This window comes from Silene latifolia, chromosome X, assembly GCF_048544455.1.
Source record: "Silene latifolia isolate original U9 population chromosome X, ASM4854445v1, whole genome shotgun sequence".
NCBI classification, from domain to species: domain Eukaryota; kingdom Viridiplantae; phylum Streptophyta; class Magnoliopsida; order Caryophyllales; family Caryophyllaceae; genus Silene; species Silene latifolia.
Genome location: NC_133537.1, coordinates 342307615 through 342324466, shown reverse-complemented (window position 1 = coordinate 342324466; position 16852 = coordinate 342307615). Strand labels below are relative to the sequence as shown.

Genomic DNA, 16852 nt, shown 5'->3' with positions numbered 1-16852 from the left:
AAATTCAACCAAAAAGTCAATTTTATATAACTTTTATAATATTTAATAATAAAATAATTATTAAAAAAAACTTTATTTTAATACTTATATCAATATAATTATTGTATATAATTAAAATAATAATTTTAAATATATTTTACTTTTTAAAAAAATATTTTTTAAATTAAAAAAGACGTTAAAAATTATTTCTTGACCCGTATTCTGACCCTAACCCGACCCGTGACCCGTATGACCCGACCCGTATCTGATCTAGCCCGTATTTGACCCGACCCATATTCTAACCCGACCCGTATGACCGGACCAAGGACCCGACCTGCCTGACCCGTTTGACAGGTCTAGTTAGAATGAAGGCAATGTGTGGTTTGGATTGAGTTGTTGGTAAAATTGTACGGAGTAGTGGCTAGATGATTTTGTTGACCAAAAGGATTGACTTAAAGTGAAGGGCTGGGATTGATTAATAACCAAAATGGATGGCTTGGATAGTCCACTATTCCTAAGAGAGTTATAGTGTTAGCTTGTCTTCAATTTATATTCCGTAAATATACATGCTTGGACGCAAATCTTATACATAAGCATAATTCATAAGCACACACATTGTGTTAATTCATATTCTCTATCTCTTACAGTATATATAATATTAAGATATTAGAAAACTAGTATTACTATCTTACACAATAATAAAAATACGTCTTTATGTATTCATATTATTAATCAATACAATAATATTCTCCTCTACACATTGCACATATACATAAAATATTGTGAGACTTTCGCAAGTAAGAAGCACATGGGAAATTGCTATAGTAATGATTTTCAGGTAACGCAACACGAGTTCTTGAATTTCTAAATGGAATTTATTTCTTGAATTTTTGCCTCTTATGTGCATGTTAATGAGAAAAAGGAACATACATCGAATGTATTATCTTCAACTTTTTTGTTTTTTGAGCATATATGTATTTTTTGTGTGCTTATTATCTCAAACTTTATTTGTTTTTGAGCATATGTGTATTTTTTTGAGCATATTAAAGTTTATAAGTTAGATTTTAATATTTTTCTGTCAAAACTAAAATTTAACTAAACTTATGTGTAATGTTTTTGAGTTTTATTGTAATTTTTTAGAGCTTAATATTTAAGTGAAAAACTCAGAAACTTCATAGTGAAACTCAGAAACTTTAAAACAAAACTCAAAAACTTTATTATAATGCTCAGAAACTATAGAATTAAAGATAGTACATCAGATATATAATCCTCTTGCTGACATGTTAATATATATTATTGTATAACGATCACCGTATAAGACGATTGTTGAATCGCAATCATCACCATAAATTGTTGGTCAAAATCAACAAATACATTGTAATCGTATTTCAAATTATATCAAATTGTGCCCTAAATTAGATGGTCCTAGTAAAATCAAGAAATGTCCAAAAAAAGTGTATATAAGAGCATCTCCAATGGTTAAGCAAAAAAATTTGCTTGAAAATAAAAAAGTTTTCAAGCTACTTGCTTAACCATTGAAGCATTTTACATGTACTAGTTTAAATTGAGCTAGTAGTTTCATGGAGTTAGTAGCTCAATTGGGCCTACAAGAAAAAAATCTACCAATTAAAACAACACTTGAATATTTTTTATTTTTATTTTCTAGGTAAAATAAGTAAATGTATTAATTAAAAGGGTGTTGTGGAAGGTAGTTGACATATGGGTCCATTTAAGCCACGACACTAAGCTAATAGCTTACCATTGTAGTAGTTTATAGCTTAAAAATATTCTAGCTTGAAAATCTTATATGGCAAAAGTAAGCTAATAACAACTAACTTACCATTGAAGATGTTCTAACACATCTATTGTAGCAGTAATTAACTATTGACATGCATGTAAGACGGTTTTATATTGCGAGACATTCCAATTTGGAAAAAAAAAAAACATTCCTTTAATAGATGTAAAATGCATTTTATTTGATGAGACCGTCTCATGGTGTTAAACCGACATAATTTGTACTGTTATAATATTATAAAATGGGTTTAATGATGGGAAAATGAAAATTGAAGGCATGATTATCAAGAAACAATTTTCTTGGCATGATTATTACATTTTCTTGGAATAATAGTTAGAGCATCTCTAAGAGCAACTCCAATGGTTGCATTTAAGAACCTGCTTGCAAATATTGTAAATTGTCAAGCAGTATGCTTACCATTGGAGTACAAAAAGTACGTCTTGTTTACGAGCGGGTGTAGCTTTGTCAAGCTACGTAGCTTGACCTTTAAAATAATAAAATAAATAATTAAAAAAACAATAAATAATTTGTATTATAATGTTTATTTGTTAGTGGGACATTTTAAGCTACATCTATTGTAACTTACCATTAAGAGCATTGTAGCTTGAAAATTTTTTTGCTTAGAAAAAATATGCGGCAAGGCAAGTTACAAGGTCTTGTAGCTTGCCATTGGAGTTGCTCTAATAGTTCTCTGGATTTACTTGCAATTTTTGCAAAATATTAAGCATGTAGCTTACCATTGAACATGGAAAAGTTTGAGATGTAGCTTGCAAGCATGGTAGTTCTACCAAGCTACATGCTTGCTTCAGAGAAAAAATAAATGTAAATTCTCATTGGATGAAACCAAGTATATGGAACCCATACAAACTAATATATTGTAGTTTGCCATTAAAGCGGTACGTTGCCGGAAAGCCGAGTAACTTTAAAAATCGGTATGACAAACCAAACTACAATGCACTGTAGCTGACCGTTGGAGATGCTCCCTGAGAGTTGTGTAAAAGAAAATAAGTCTTTTATTAGTAGTAAATGAATAATTTTGTTATAAAAATGGACCATAAACAATTTTCTTGGAATGATGGAAGTAAGACATGAATTTGAATCCCAATCCGTACAATGTTCAGGGCCCTAATGTTCAATTTTTTTTAGCTTACCTCATTATTCCGTATGAAAAAATATTTTATAAGATGATCCGATTACATTTATAACATATATTCTTGCTTATAACACAAATACTACTCTACAACCAATTGTATAATAGTATTGTACAACCGACTCAAAGTTGTTGAACTCTTACACAAAGTTGTTGAGTTATTTTACAAGTTATTGAGCTATTTTACGAAGTTATTGAGCTTAATAATTATTCTGTTAAACTCAATAACTTTGTATCATAACTCGATAATTTTGTCTCGATAACTTTATAACAAGGCTCAAGTACATTGAAAAAGTTGTATATACAACCAGTTGTATAATACATCAACTGTGTATCACCCTATCACCCCGAAAAAAAGTATTGGTTGGGTTGGATTTATACCTTCGTTGTAAATAATAATGGATGTAAACAAGAATTGTGTGCATTTATAATATATTGCTCGTTTTTGTCGTTAGATGATTCAACATTTAGCGATTTTTTTATCTTAATTAAATATGTACATTTATTTAATTATTTATTTATTCATTTATTTAGGCGAATGACGAGGATATTCCGCTTACTAATGTGGTTCCCATCGGTTCTATTGAGTCGGATAACCGAGATGGTTCAAATGGGTCCGATAGATTTTGGCCAATTGAAGAGCAAACCGGAGACTTTTGCTGGTTACATGTAGTGGTGGATACGCTCGAAGGATTATATGCAATTACGCATAATCGACAAAGGATTAAATTGTCGAAACAAGAGCTCGTCGACAATTTATATAGTGGCATTAGCAAACCTAAGTATGATTCAAAGACGAACACATATTCGATTTCAATGGAAGATGCTTATAATTGGATTATTGACAATGGACTAAGTTTAGAACAAGATTATGGGTCCGGAAAATACGAGGCTACCTTACAAGATCCTAAGGAAAGAATCCCGGGTTGTCGAATTTTCAATCTAACCGGAGTTGGAAGACTTTACTCGAATAATGATAATGAAGACCGTATTCTCGAGGAATTGGATTACTCGCCTGGAGCCGGAATTATAATTATGGACTCGACCCAAATGGATTCCCTCGTAAGTTTACTCAAATTCAACTCGATCGATCAATTGCCTTGAATTGAAACCAACTAGTTTAGATCCCGCGCAATGAAGGCGCAATATTTATAGAGTTTTTATTTTTAGAAAAAAAAAATTAAACTATAAAACTAATGAAAAAAATTGAGTAAGTTATATATTTTTATAGAAAATTAATGAAATTGTTTATAATATTTTTATTAGTCTATCTTTTATTTACGATTTAGCATACAAAGAACGAATTTTTTATCACAAAAATCTGAGATAAAAATTTTAAATAAGGGATTGTATCAAAATAGAAAAGTAAATAAGAGATTTTATCAAAATAGGAAATGTGTTTTAGGCGGGAAAAATTAAAGTTTTTCCTATTCTTTCAGTATATATAGGGGATAGGGGATTTCGGAAAATTCACGTTGTACCCCTAAACATTGCAATTTTCACATGGTATCCAATATTCTAAGTTTGTGTACATTGTACCCTTTATATTTCATTTTCATGCACAATATGACCTTTTTATCGCTATAACAATTTTTAATTGAGCGTAACTCCTACATACAAATTTGGCATCGGCAATTTTTTTGTTCTAAGATGATTATCTTGTCATAATCTACGGTTTGAAATAAAAAAAATTGTCGACCGACATTTTCTAGGGTTTTTCTCCCGAGAATCTTAAATCGACCTTAATTTCAATCTTAAATTTCCGAAAGACCGTTTTTCGTTTTATAAAACGAAGAGATGATCAATTTTAAAAAAAATTGGTCGATTTCGATTTTTGATCTACGATTTATGCTCAATTAAAAATTGTAAGAATGATAAAAATGGGTATGTGTTAATTGAAAATCAAAGTTTAACGATACCATGTGCACAAACTTAAAAAGTTGAATATCATGTGCAAATTGGCAAAGTTTAGGGATACCAAGTGAATTTTCCGAACCAATTTTAATTTATTGTAATTTGTTTTGACAGGAGAAAGACGCGGACGCGGTCTACTCGATTGCAGCCAATGCGAAAGAAGACCGACTTCATGGGGTAGTCGTATCAGGGTATGACGATACTGGATCCCGTAATGCTTACTGGGTTCGGGACTCACTGAAGTCTAGAGCTCCTAACGAAGGACACTACCGTGTGAGTAGAGCATCAGGCGTTCAATCTGGTGAGAAGGATCCCGTCGTGTACGTGCTTTTCCCTTACGGAGTTTCGCTCTCAGAATCATCAACAACCATCAATATTCTATGATTGCTTATGCTTAATATTTGAGTCTGTATATATACCGCGACATGTGTGTTACATGTTGCTAGGACTGCTTATGCTCGATTAATCATCAACGATAGATTCCTCGGAATAACAAAGGAAAGAACTTCTTTTGCTGTATAAATCAGTTCGCAAATGTATATTCAACTTCAGGTTTTTCAGTAATGCTAAGAATAATTTACTGAAATCGATATCTGTACGAAAATGATAACTTGTTTATGACCAAGCCATGACGCTTATCAAGAGCCCCGTAAAAAATAGAGCAACTGAATTTTTAAATCCTAGCCCCATAACTTTCCAATTGTGAGATTAAACACCATAACTTACAAATGTACGTAGTAATTAGACACCATAACTTTGGCAAAAGGTGAAATCTAACTCAATTTTTCTTTTCAACTTAAATCATATTATCAAATCAATTTATATATAAGTTCATTGTACACTAAATAATTATTAACATTTTAAAAGTATTTATTTAATTTATCAACATAGTTTTTAGAATATTTTTAATATTTTTTACTAATTTGATTAAAATTAACATACATATGAGAGTACCTTTACAAGTATTCAATTTTATTTAATTCATTCAAATATTTGTTTCCAACAATGTGTAATAAATTGCATACACAATTTTAAGTTTTTTAATAAGTTTTACTGTATACTTAAAAATTGTATTGATGAATGAAATTGATTTTTTTGGTGCAATTTTGGTTGAAAGTAAAAAATTGGGTTGAATTTCACTTTTTATCAAAGTTACGGGTCCTAATTACTACATTTGTAAGTTATGGGGTTTAATCTCACAATTGGCTAAAATTATGGGGGCTAATCACCACTTTCGCGAAATCAAATATTGTGCACATTAACATAGAATTATTACTCGAATCTCTTAATAAGCCACGACACACAAATGCCATTTTTTCTCGAAGATTCTATGATTCCGTTCCTTCTAGATCGTATAAATTTGCAGCAGTGATGCTGCAACGATAGCACTATCATTGACTGACAGCCAATGTCAGATTTTTGGTTCATAATTTACAAAGTTCCTTGGTAAGTTCTATCACACAGTGCAATGGATTTAAAACTATATAGTATAATTAATTTTATAGATTTATTTAATTACATTAAAGTCTTGATTTCCGGAATATATATAGTATATTGATTAGTACCATTATGGGTTTCATCATAAAAGAAAAAATAACTTAGGCAATATAAATGGAGATAAGGGAGCAAGCAATATCATTTCAAAGCATTAAGCATATTAGTATCAATTACACATCATGCAAATGACAAACTCAAAAGAGTCGTCTAATATACTTAGGCCAGTCTTACTACATGAGACGGTCCTTTTTACATAGATATTAAAAAACATTCGTTTATTGTAAATGTTTAGAACATTAGGCAATAAAACGACTATTTTTTACTATTTAACAGTCTTATTCTATAACTTGTGTACTATTTATATGACATACTTAAAAAAAAGAGCCATTATACTTCTTAAGGGCATCCCTGCTTGTTATTACAGGTTTTCCATGTTCTTCCTTGTCTATGTATGAGTATGACTTTGACGGAGCACCCACATTTCCGTAACGCCTCTGAGCTTCCATGTTATCTACGACTCCTGGTTTCATCGTAACGACTTGGGATACCGGAGCTGAATATACCGAATACTTTGTCTGTGATGTTGCTTGACTCAGAGGACTCGGTTGATACCCGCTACTTGGCTTCGTCGTACTGTTCCCTCCATAGTCTCCTGTAAAACGGTCTAACAAAGCCAAGTTTTTAACAAGAATAATATGCAAACTAGTGTAGATCCGGGCCCGCGCATGCATGCACGGTATTTTTAGATTTTTTTTAGTTTATAATAATCTATTATTTATAGATTTAAAATTGACATATTATTAATTTTCAATGTTTAATATGAGAATAAAAAATTGAAATGGAAAATTAATCGAAAGAATAAACTAATGATTTAAATTTGTAAATTTTCTCAAATAATTTTAAGGATATTTTTTTTTACACGAAATTAATAATATCAGTTCATAATTTTTTAATACGAATTAAGTACATGGTAAGTTTTTTATACAAAACTAATAATATCAATTTATCTGTTTTTCATATATGAATTTTTAGATTTATACCAACTTTATTTTATTTTAATTAAAAAATTATAATTTGGATAACAAAAAAAATTATAATGATTAAAGATTATATTTTAATTAAAAGATAATAATTTAATAAAAATAAAGTGTTGTTTCCTTATTTAGCTAGATTCCGAGAAAAAGGATTACGCATCTGAGGTAGTACCTCAGACCTTGTAGTTTTTGAGCATATACACATTTTTTTCTAAGCATATTACCATTTATAAATATAGTTTTTGAGCAATATTATATTTTTTTTAGTGTAATGTTTTAGTAAATGTGCTCAAAAACTTTATACTAAAGCAGAACTCAAAAACTTTAAAATAAAACTCAGAAAATAATGTATAGTCTATGAACTGATAGATTCCTTTTAGAGGGAAAACTACCAGGAAGTTTTATTTAGGAGGATTTTGCGTCTAGCTGAGAGTAGATGTTACCTTTTGGCTCTGGATTATAGGCATTGTTGGTAACATTTGGCCTGTTACCAGTAGCAGGCACGCCATTTCTAACCGCGACATTGGGTTGTACATTCTTCTGCTCATTATAAGCATTATAGACAGGACTTGATGGGCTACCCACTTGGTTGACAGGCGACCCATGATCCCGAGGAATTTGAACCTTCAGTGAAGGGCTGTCCCAACGATTGCTTGGAGCTCGACTACCAAGAATCTCATTTCGTGGTGGATGTTCATATCCAGGGCTTACAGACCTTCCCTTTTGGTCTTTCGGAGATCCAAGCTTCACCTGTCGATCATCTGGAGTTCCGTCATTTTTACTAGCCACTGGACTTGATGGGTTACCCCATTGATTGTCACGAGGAGAGTTACTCCATGTATTGCTCGGAATTGCTCCTATACCATTCCGTGGTGGATGTTCATATCCGGGACTTACAGACCTTTCCTTTTGGTCACTGGGAACTTCATAAGCTCTAGGAGATTCAAGCTTCACTTCTCGGCCACGTGGAGTTCCGTCACCTTTATTAGCTGCAGGGCTTGATGGCATATCCCATTGGTTGTCGCGAGTTCCATAATCTCGAGGACTTTGAGTCTTCAAAGGAGAATTACCCCATTTATCGCTTGCAACGCCTCCAACAAGGTTATTCCGTGGAGGATGCTCATATTCGGGGCTTGGAGACCTGCCCCTGTAGTTTTTCGGATCTGCACTGCCTTCACGAGATTGAGGCTTCATTGAGGCAGAAGTTTGTTGACCATAGTTCGGACTGGAAGATCGTCCTCCTTGGTTGTCCGAAACACCATAATTGTTAGGAGATTGAGGTTTAAGAGAAGAAGAGTTACCTCGGTAACCGTCTCTATCTCCAATATTATCCTCGTAGGGTCGCGTCTGATATATCGGCTTTGAAGGAGAGTTGCCCCACCGGTTATTTGGAGATCCACCCTTTTCGCTGTCTAGTGTTCCATAACCGTCACTCGAGTAAGGCTTCACCGGAGAGTAGTCTCCTTGATTGTCTAGGGATCTACTATAAGGCGGTTGATGAACAGAGATCGGTTTCAATGGCCTACTCCACTGGTCATCAGAGCCTTCATAAGCCTTAGGCGACACCGGCTTTACAGAAGATGTGTCCCATTGATTGTAGGGCACTCCATAGTCCTTCGCCATTTCCGACTTCAACTCGTTGTTGGGATATCCATAATCCCTTGGAGACTCGGGCTCCTCACCGTAACTTTTTGAAGAGTGGTACTCAACTCGAGGCGGATTGTAAGGCGGGGTACCGTAAATTGGGCGCGACGTTGTCTCCCATCGCGTCTTAGGAGGTTGATAATCTCTTGGTGTCTCCGACTTCAGGCGAGTGTTATCTGATTGGTTTGGGACACCATAGTCGTTTTGCTGGCCATAAGGATCACCATAGTTCCTCGAGCCAACATACGTGTACTCAACATAATAACCTCGTCTACCGTCCTTCGTGGGGTTCCCCTTAGCCGGAAGGCCATAGAGATCCCTTACAGGCTCGAAACTCCGTGTTGTCGTAGTTGAAACAGTTGAACCATTAACTTCATCAAGTATTTTTGTAATGAAGTTGTCAACCTCTCTAGGCCGACCTTCCTTCTCCGCCTTAATGGCAGAGTAGTAGGCGTACCCCATGGCTGAAGGTCTACAAACCTGTTGAACCCGTTCTTCAACTCTTGTGACATATGTACGAGTGCCAGGACCAACATCATAGCTAACAACAGACACAGGTTTACCATAAGTACCAGAATAATCGTATCTTGACATTTATTTTCAGGTTTTTTCGGTGTAGATTTATTGTTGGTTTTCTTGTGTGATGATAAAATATAGTTTAGATTACTTGCTTAAATAGAGAACTTAGGTACATACTCACCTGGTAACAGAACTGACAGAGGATTCGACAGCGACAGACGTTAGGAGAACATTTCAAAGGTTCTCTCTTATCATATCTTTTCTGTATAACCAGATGTTAGGTTTATATTCTGCAAAACAGTGAAGAGTCTGAAAACAGAATAAAAGAAGGTAAAGCGTGTCGAAGAAGACAGCATTTCCACCAACAGGGACAGGACAGTTCGTTCTAGTATTCGATTCTGCAAAAAAGAAAAGATCTTATTAACATATAAATCTTCTATGATTATTACAGATTCTGCTGCATTTGTTCATTACCTGACACTTGCAGAAAATTCACTGTAGTTAAGATAAACGCGTAAAAGAACTCCTTAGTCGAAAATTCCACTTGCATCAGTGGGATAGTCGGATAAAACGATTTCAAAATTTAGCTGGACGACTGGAAAGCTTGAATTTTTAGAAAAATTTAGAAGATTTTTTTTTTTTTTTTTAACATTTTGCACATTAATTGCCAGGGTTGTGTTCCAGAATGCTACATTCTAGCAGAATGGACTGTTACATGCAGAAAAGATATTTAAGGAAAAGTAAGGGAATTTTATCTGGAGAAGGAATTGATCCGAAAGCTCATACATAGACCGGAATCTGATCATTTAGGTTTTGAGATAAGATGCCAGAAGAATGAATGGAAGAAGCTCAAGTAGATGCTGTGGACCAAGCAGCATCTCCGGGACAAGACGAAACTGCAAAGCAGCATAATAACATTCCTAACCTCAACAAACACAACCCAAAATGACCCAGATCAGACCAGATCAACCCGTAACATAACTATACCTAGAAAAGCAACCCCAAAATAGGCCGAAAATGACCCTAGAAGTGACCAGAACCGAATTACCTTACCCTAACCCATCTGCAAATTATCATTTCTTAATGAGCCAGATTCCTGCAAGCACCAATTTTGACCGCATCTAGGCTGTCCATTTATTGTTAAGGGAAACTGAGTCGAGTTTCAAACCATAAAACAAGCATTGACAGCGATTTCAGGTTTTCTGTGGTGTTGAGGCACACAATTTGATAAGCCTTGCAAATAATACACTTAGTATACCTTATAATGTTGAATTGTACAGATAATGAATGAATACATTTACAAAAATTATACAGCAATAAACTGCATACCTAACAATCAATTGTCTGTTGGGGAAAAAGTTGGAATATCCCGTGTATCGTTAGATAACAAACGGTAAATAGTCCTGTCAGTAAAATTCCTGTAAGGATCCTCTTTTCTCTTTTTGAGTAAATAAGCTATTCTTGATTCTATTTCAGATTTTATCTGAGCATACAATTGTTCCGCACTCTCTTTATTTTTTAGTAGCTCTTGCTTCCCTCGGGTTTCAATCGGCTTCCCAAAGAGGTAGTAGAAGCGACCTGGAAGTTTGGGAATAACTGCAGGAAGGACGAGGTTTTCATTGGCAACTTCCCCATCTGCAACATCCCTGCAACCAGAATATGATGCAATATTCATCAGAAATACCCTTGACTTTTTCCTATGATCCGCATATTGCTGTATTCATCGGAAATACCATAAACTTTTTCATACGGTCCTGGTATTATCTGTAATCTTCGACTAAGAGATCAAACACTCGCATCAAGACGATAAAAGTGGATATTCACCATCACCCAATGCACCTCCAAACAGTAGGGGGAAAAAAATTGAAAACAAGCAATTTCAGGAGTCATCATTATCATTATCATGTATTTACTGAAATCTACTATAAAGAGGCACTTCAAGTGAAGTATTTACTAGTTACATGAAATAATTTAAATTTAGCACACGGAAAAAAAGGATTGAAATGGCAAGTCGAAGAAAAAAATCCTATATCATTTAGTTAGGAAACATGTAAAATTGTAAACAAAGAAATTTTCTAACACTCGGTTTCTCTAGCAATTGTAAAGCAGGTTCTCATATAGCGAGCTATTCACAGTCTTTTCTTTACGAGCAGCACAGGCGCACAGCAATACCGTTCAGGTATTTGAAATGAGTCCAGAGATAGCCAGATAGGATGCAAGAAAAAATAACCTGTTTGTAACAAAGATGATAAGTTTAGAAGGGGTCTTTACCTGACTCTTGCCATTCGACTGGTGCTTTCTCGTATTAAATCGTTCACCACAGGGATTTTCATGAGATCATCCTGGTCAAGCACGAGCTGCAAAACCAAAAAATTTATATTAACTGAAAACAAGCAGCCCCAAATTCCAAAATGATATGGGGTCGGTTAACATGAGTACATTGAATACCCTTTTGGTTTAAAAGGAAGCTAAGAGCTTACCTCTACTATATCATCCTCTCCCACAACTCCAAACGGTACAATGGTAGCCCCGAATTTTGCAGCCATTCGCACAAATTCTTGTCGTTCAGGCCAAAACAGCTTGTATTCTTCACCCTGATAAACATTTCATGGAACAATCATAATCACCTCTTGGAATTAGCCATTTTATTTTCCCGTCATAACTCCTACTTTTTTAGTGTACTATTTATAGATTTTAAATTGGCAGTTCATTAATTTTTCACGTCTCATTCTTGTATTTTAATTTGAGAAAAAAATTGAAATTGCAAAGTTAATTAAAAAAATAACTGATGACATTAAATGTGTATTTTAATGAAACTAAATTTATATTTTATAAATTTCATAAGAAAATAGCCAAATCCAGATAGCAGAATTCGACTCACCCTGCGATGGAGAGCCTCTCGTGCGCCACCGGGATAAAGAAGTACATGTGACTTTGTTGAAAGTAATTTGTAAAAGTTCTTTGCTGTCACCGGAGTTGCACCAAAAACTTTGGTGTAATCCATAAATGACAGTTCATTTGAAGAGCTTGGAGCAAATAATTGTGGATGAGCTAAACCGCGAACAAGGATTTTTTTCTCACTTAAGAATCCTTCTACTAAGCCAGAAAGTTCAATACCCGCTAGCATATGATAACCAACCAACAAGACGGGCCCTTCACTTGGAACTCCGGCAAGACCACGCACTATTTTCCCGTCTTCTAAGGTTGAGAAGAGCACAGGACTGGTAAAATACTGAATCTGCCTGCACCTCATTACAGACAATGTCGGTAATTATATAATAAAATAGGATTTTCAGCATGTATATGAGCAGGAACTGGTGGCTCCCAAGAAATGACAGAACATTTACACAAAAACTTATATGAGACCGTCTTACATGTAATACCAATCAGGCTCATAAGCAACTCGGTTTCCTTTTAGAACAAAAAATCAAGTTTTGGTGCAGGATCATATTCTAGATAACCCGACTTTGGAAAAAGACTCATATCATCTTATAAAAGTTTTGGTGCGCGATCATATATCGTCTATTTCAAAGAATGTAAATGCAAGTTTCTTTACCCGGCAACTTTATCAAAATCAACTTTGTATTCTTGCAGACTTGGAGGGACAAAGTCAGTAACAAAATCCAGGCTCCTTGAACGGCGATATTTGTTGGTGGCTTTGATGACTGTTAGTAGATTAATGCCATCCTCCTGTTTCAGAATACGCACCATTTCATCAGTACACATTAACATCCAAAAGAATGTAGCACTGTCTGTACTCTATCCAATACCAGTTTTTACTCTACTCCGAGTAACCTCGTGTAGCTTCTTTTCGTACAATACATTGATTTTCAAGTATTTAACTGAAGCAAGACATAAGAAACACCCATGTATGCTTCTTAATATTTAACTGAAGCAAGACATAATAACCAAGTTTACGAAAAATCGTTACATTTTAGGAGGGAAGGCTCATACTTTTGGTTTAAGTCTTTAAGATAGTGAATTAAGTAAAAATGACTCCGAATACAATCTATGTTCCCAGTTTCAGTTGACAGTCAACTGGGATCAACCTCCTCTCAATCATCGCAGGAGAAAAGAGAACGTACCAGCAAAAGTGTGTGCCCATTGTCTTTAAAGGTTCGAGATTCACAATTCTTGAGCAAGCGTGAAAGCCTTTTTGCTTCATCTTCACTTGGAAGCATGTTATCCTTCCCACTGGTAAACAAAATCACATATTAGTTGTATTAAACTGTTATTGTCAATAAGTAACTCATAGGAAAAGCAGCATCAGCACAACCCGCGACAAGGCAAAGAAAAAATGTTACCATCAAATACAAATTTCACACAATAAGTCAAAAAGAGTCGATATCAATAAGCGTGTCACACTGAACCTGGCAAGCACAAGTACTTCAGCTTTGACAGCATGCAGTCTGGAATTTGTGTAATCAGCAGCTGATTTCAGGAGTTTTAACTTCCAAAGAAGAGTATCCTTTGGTATGATCTCTGATATAACCTAAAACGAAAAGGATATAGTTCGTGTTATACTTAACATTATTGGTGACAAACAATGTCTGCATTAAAAGAGAAGGAGGTTTTATGATTAGACGAGATTCTTACAGATAGGCGGGGGAGCAAAGAAGTTAGATTTTCAGCCAACTGCTGAAACATTGGACCAGAAGGAAGCTTCTTATCAACATTGGTCATCGCCATCTTTACTGGCTCACCTGTATTATTGTCGAAATTATTATAGCAAATTCAGAACAATCAAACTATGGGACGGTATTACATTTTCAACTGTCAGCCAAATAGCATGCAATTGATGGGATCAACAACCAAGCCCTAGGATTTTAAGAAATGGAAAAAAAGGGGACCTATTTGCACATATTTAGTGTTACAACGAGGACCATCGGCAATAAGTACAAGAGATACTTCACTAAGTTGCAGACAGTCCTAACTATCTCGAGGGTGATCAGGTGCCATGATAACCGGTTAATTCAAAATCCGTCTATTCAAAACAGTTTAAATATTACATAATAGATCCTAAACAATTGGAACATACCCATTATGAAGCTGAGGAGATAAGGGACTGTGCCGTGGAGTTCATCAGGCAATGACTCCAAGATAGGAAAAAGTGGTTTAAGCTGACTCCTACTCACAGATGTTGCTATCACGTACCAGAGAAACTGTCAGTTACGGCTGTTTTTAACGCAGACATGCAAGATCAGATGAACAAAACTATAATATAGCTTTGATGGGTACCAGGGTTGGCAAGTATTAGAACCAAGTCAATAGTTGGACAACGAGCAGCAAGAGCAAGTGCTAGAGATCCTCCAAAGGAATCACCTACTACATAAATCGGCTTGTTTGGAGATAAAGCATGCTCATCTCTGACTGTTTTTTCAACGAACTCAACCAGTCCTTCACACGAAAAGAAAGGAAGATTTAATCAGTAAAGTTTTCCTCGAAGCCACCCTAATGCATTGTTTATATACAATGTCACAAGCAAAAAGGATATCAAAAATGTTATCTTCATTAAAGGGGGTATCAAGAAGTATGTACCTTTAAACGGTGTCCTATCATAAACAGGAATGTGCAGGCATCGAACTTCAAACACCCTGCAACAAAAAAATTTGAATTTTATAGCAGTACATTCTTCACCAAAATAGATTCTAATAAAGAGACAGCAGAGCGAGATTCTGATCACATGATACATAATTTAGCAATGACAGTATAGAGCAAGAGAATGCAAAACAAACAAAAATGATATAACAATAGCCTCAAATTCGCGCATTTATAATGTGTAGTATCTTTTCAAAGTTTAGCTATTTTCTTCAACAAAACATTTTCTTGTACCAGTAACTCCAAGAAGTCATATAACAGCATTAAGACGGTGATTACAGAAGACGAACCAAACTTACTTCCCCAGGGGCTTATGATGCATAATGAGACCCAACCCGACACCATCCATACCTGTGGGCATAAGACAAGTATATCAGGTTAAGTTGAACAATTATCATACATCAACAGATCGAAACCAATACTTAAAAAACCGTCATCAAAACAAACCAATACTTCAGAAAGAAAGCACATCAGCAGCATGAGGCAAAAATTACCTGGCAAAAACAGAAGCAATGGTGAATCATTTAACGGACGCCCACATTCGACAGGGCAAAACCACCTAGGAGGTCCACCATCTGGCTTTATCATCTCCCTAGAAATATCAAGATAATCCTTCATACTTGCACTCCCATACCCATCATCCCAAAGCACTTCCAATTCCACAGGACTTAACTCCCTACCCTTTCTTTTCTCCTCAACCACGCTACGTAAATTCCCATTTTGCCCTCCAATTCCTAACCCCATTTTCTCATTTTCCTTAACAACAGCAGCACCATTCACACTAACCTTGTCCCGGTACACCACCGTCGACTCCTCTCCCCCTAAATTACACATAATCCTACCTTTAAACCCAGTTACACAACCTAAATTTCTAGGAAAACATGGAGATTGCCTAAAAGTAAGCACAGAAGCCATAGCTTTACTCAATCAGACAACACAACACAACACAACACAACACAACACAACACCCAGGAAATAAACACTAATTATTTTTCTTTCGGGTGTAAAGGGAGTGACAAAGGCGAATATGATGCTAACGGAAATAAACACTAATTACTGCAAATAATGTCTACCTATATACATCAAAGTAGCAAAATCCCAAAAAAAAGCTGCAAACTTTTCACAGCATTCAGATTACAACAGCAATACAAAACAAATAAGACTTCTGTTCTACTGATACAAGTAAACTCTAGAACTATAAGCTACAAAATGACAATTTAATACAGGAAGTTTCTAAGTTGAACTATATATATATACTACTCCGTCTCAATCATTTATTTATACGTAGATATTTTAATTAAAGATAAACAAATGATCGGTGTAATTTATTATGTTCCCATATGACAGGAACCCATTAGTAAAATACTTGGTAAAACCCAATAATTTGGTTGAAAAAGAAACATAATTTGGACATAAATGGTGAAAATAATTGATGGGTATTGATTAAATTGAATAAATGGTGGAGATTTAATCGTATAATTTGAACTTTTTGATGATGGTGTGGAGTTGATAGTAGAGACATGGCTGTAGGATAGCCAGAAGCCCAGAACGTTACGTACTGAAATTCCAGTACTTGGTGTTGTTCTCTCGTAATCGTCCAATTACGAGAGATCCCGTATACCTAATAGCATGCAAAACACGTTTATTAGATTAACCGTCTTTCATAATAGGGTGGCAGATTCGAAATCTAGAAAACATTGTCTTAGATTAGATCATATGGAG

General features: G+C 35.0%; 3 protein-coding genes across 5 annotated transcripts; 1 reads left to right on the top strand and 2 right to left on the bottom strand.

Annotated features, from left to right (window-relative positions):
- The first annotated feature begins 3322 nt into the window (after positions 1 to 3322).
- On the top strand, positions 3323 to 5222 carry LOC141621075 (KDEL-tailed cysteine endopeptidase CEP3-like). Its single transcript, XM_074437789.1, has 3 exons — positions 3323 to 3328; positions 3459 to 3986; positions 4953 to 5222. Exons 1-3 carry the CDS (start codon positions 3323 to 3325, stop codon positions 5220 to 5222), a joined length of 804 nt encoding a protein of 267 aa, XP_074293890.1.
- A 1228-nt stretch (positions 5223 to 6450) lies between these two features.
- On the bottom strand, positions 6451 to 10726 carry LOC141619595 (uncharacterized). Of its 3 annotated transcripts, XM_074436611.1 has the most exons (3): positions 9714 to 10726; positions 7813 to 9554; positions 6451 to 6999 (listed from the first exon to the last, which is right to left on the bottom strand). In XM_074436611.1, the coding sequence occupies exons 2-3, from the start codon at positions 9473 to 9475 to the stop codon at positions 6707 to 6709; spliced, it is 1956 nt and encodes a 651-aa protein (XP_074292712.1). In that variant the 5' UTR covers positions 9476 to 9554; positions 9714 to 10726; the 3' UTR covers positions 6451 to 6706. The 3 variants fall into 3 exon arrangements, with proteins under 3 accessions (XP_074292712.1, XP_074292710.1, XP_074292711.1); XM_074436609.1 differs by lacking the exon at positions 9714 to 10726 and having other exon boundaries at positions 7813 to 9670; XM_074436610.1 differs by lacking the exon at positions 9714 to 10726 and having other exon boundaries at positions 6451 to 6987; positions 7813 to 9670.
- LOC141619594 (phytyl ester synthase 1, chloroplastic-like) lies at positions 10724 to 16810 on the bottom strand. The gene is made up of 13 exons (XM_074436608.1): positions 15625 to 16810; positions 15430 to 15481; positions 15071 to 15126; positions 14771 to 14929; positions 14571 to 14675; positions 14129 to 14235; positions 13903 to 14024; positions 13618 to 13726; positions 13089 to 13222; positions 12414 to 12774; positions 12013 to 12126; positions 11804 to 11889; positions 10724 to 11178 (listed from the first exon to the last, which is right to left on the bottom strand). The coding sequence occupies exons 1-13, from the start codon at positions 16043 to 16045 to the stop codon at positions 10869 to 10871; spliced, it is 2136 nt and encodes a 711-aa protein (XP_074292709.1). The 5' UTR covers positions 16046 to 16810; the 3' UTR covers positions 10724 to 10868.
- Between the last annotated feature and the right edge of the window lie 42 nt (positions 16811 to 16852).

Coding starts and splice junctions, on each gene's coding strand:
- LOC141621075 (XM_074437789.1), top strand. Junction 3,987..4,952: donor CGACCCAAATGGATTCCCTC/GTAAGTTTACTC, acceptor TTGTTTTGACAG/GAGAAAGACGCGGACGCGGT.
- LOC141619595 (XM_074436609.1), bottom strand. CDS start 9,607: ATGTCAAGATACGATTATTCTGGTACTTATGGTAAACCTGTGTCTGTT. Junction 7,000..7,812: donor CTATAATCCAGAGCCAAAAG/GTAACATCTACT, acceptor TGGCTTTGTTAG/ACCGTTTTACAGGAGACTAT.
- LOC141619594 (XM_074436608.1), bottom strand. CDS start 16,045: ATGGCTTCTGTGCTTACTTTTAGGCAATCTCCATGTTTTCCTAGAAAT. Junction 15,127..15,429: donor CATCATAAGCCCCTGGGGAA/GTAAGTTTGGTT, acceptor TTTTTGTTGCAG/GGTGTTTGAAGTTCGATGCC. Junction 12,127..12,413: donor GAGAGGCTCTCCATCGCAGG/GTGAGTCGAATT, acceptor AATGTTTATCAG/GGTGAAGAATACAAGCTGTT.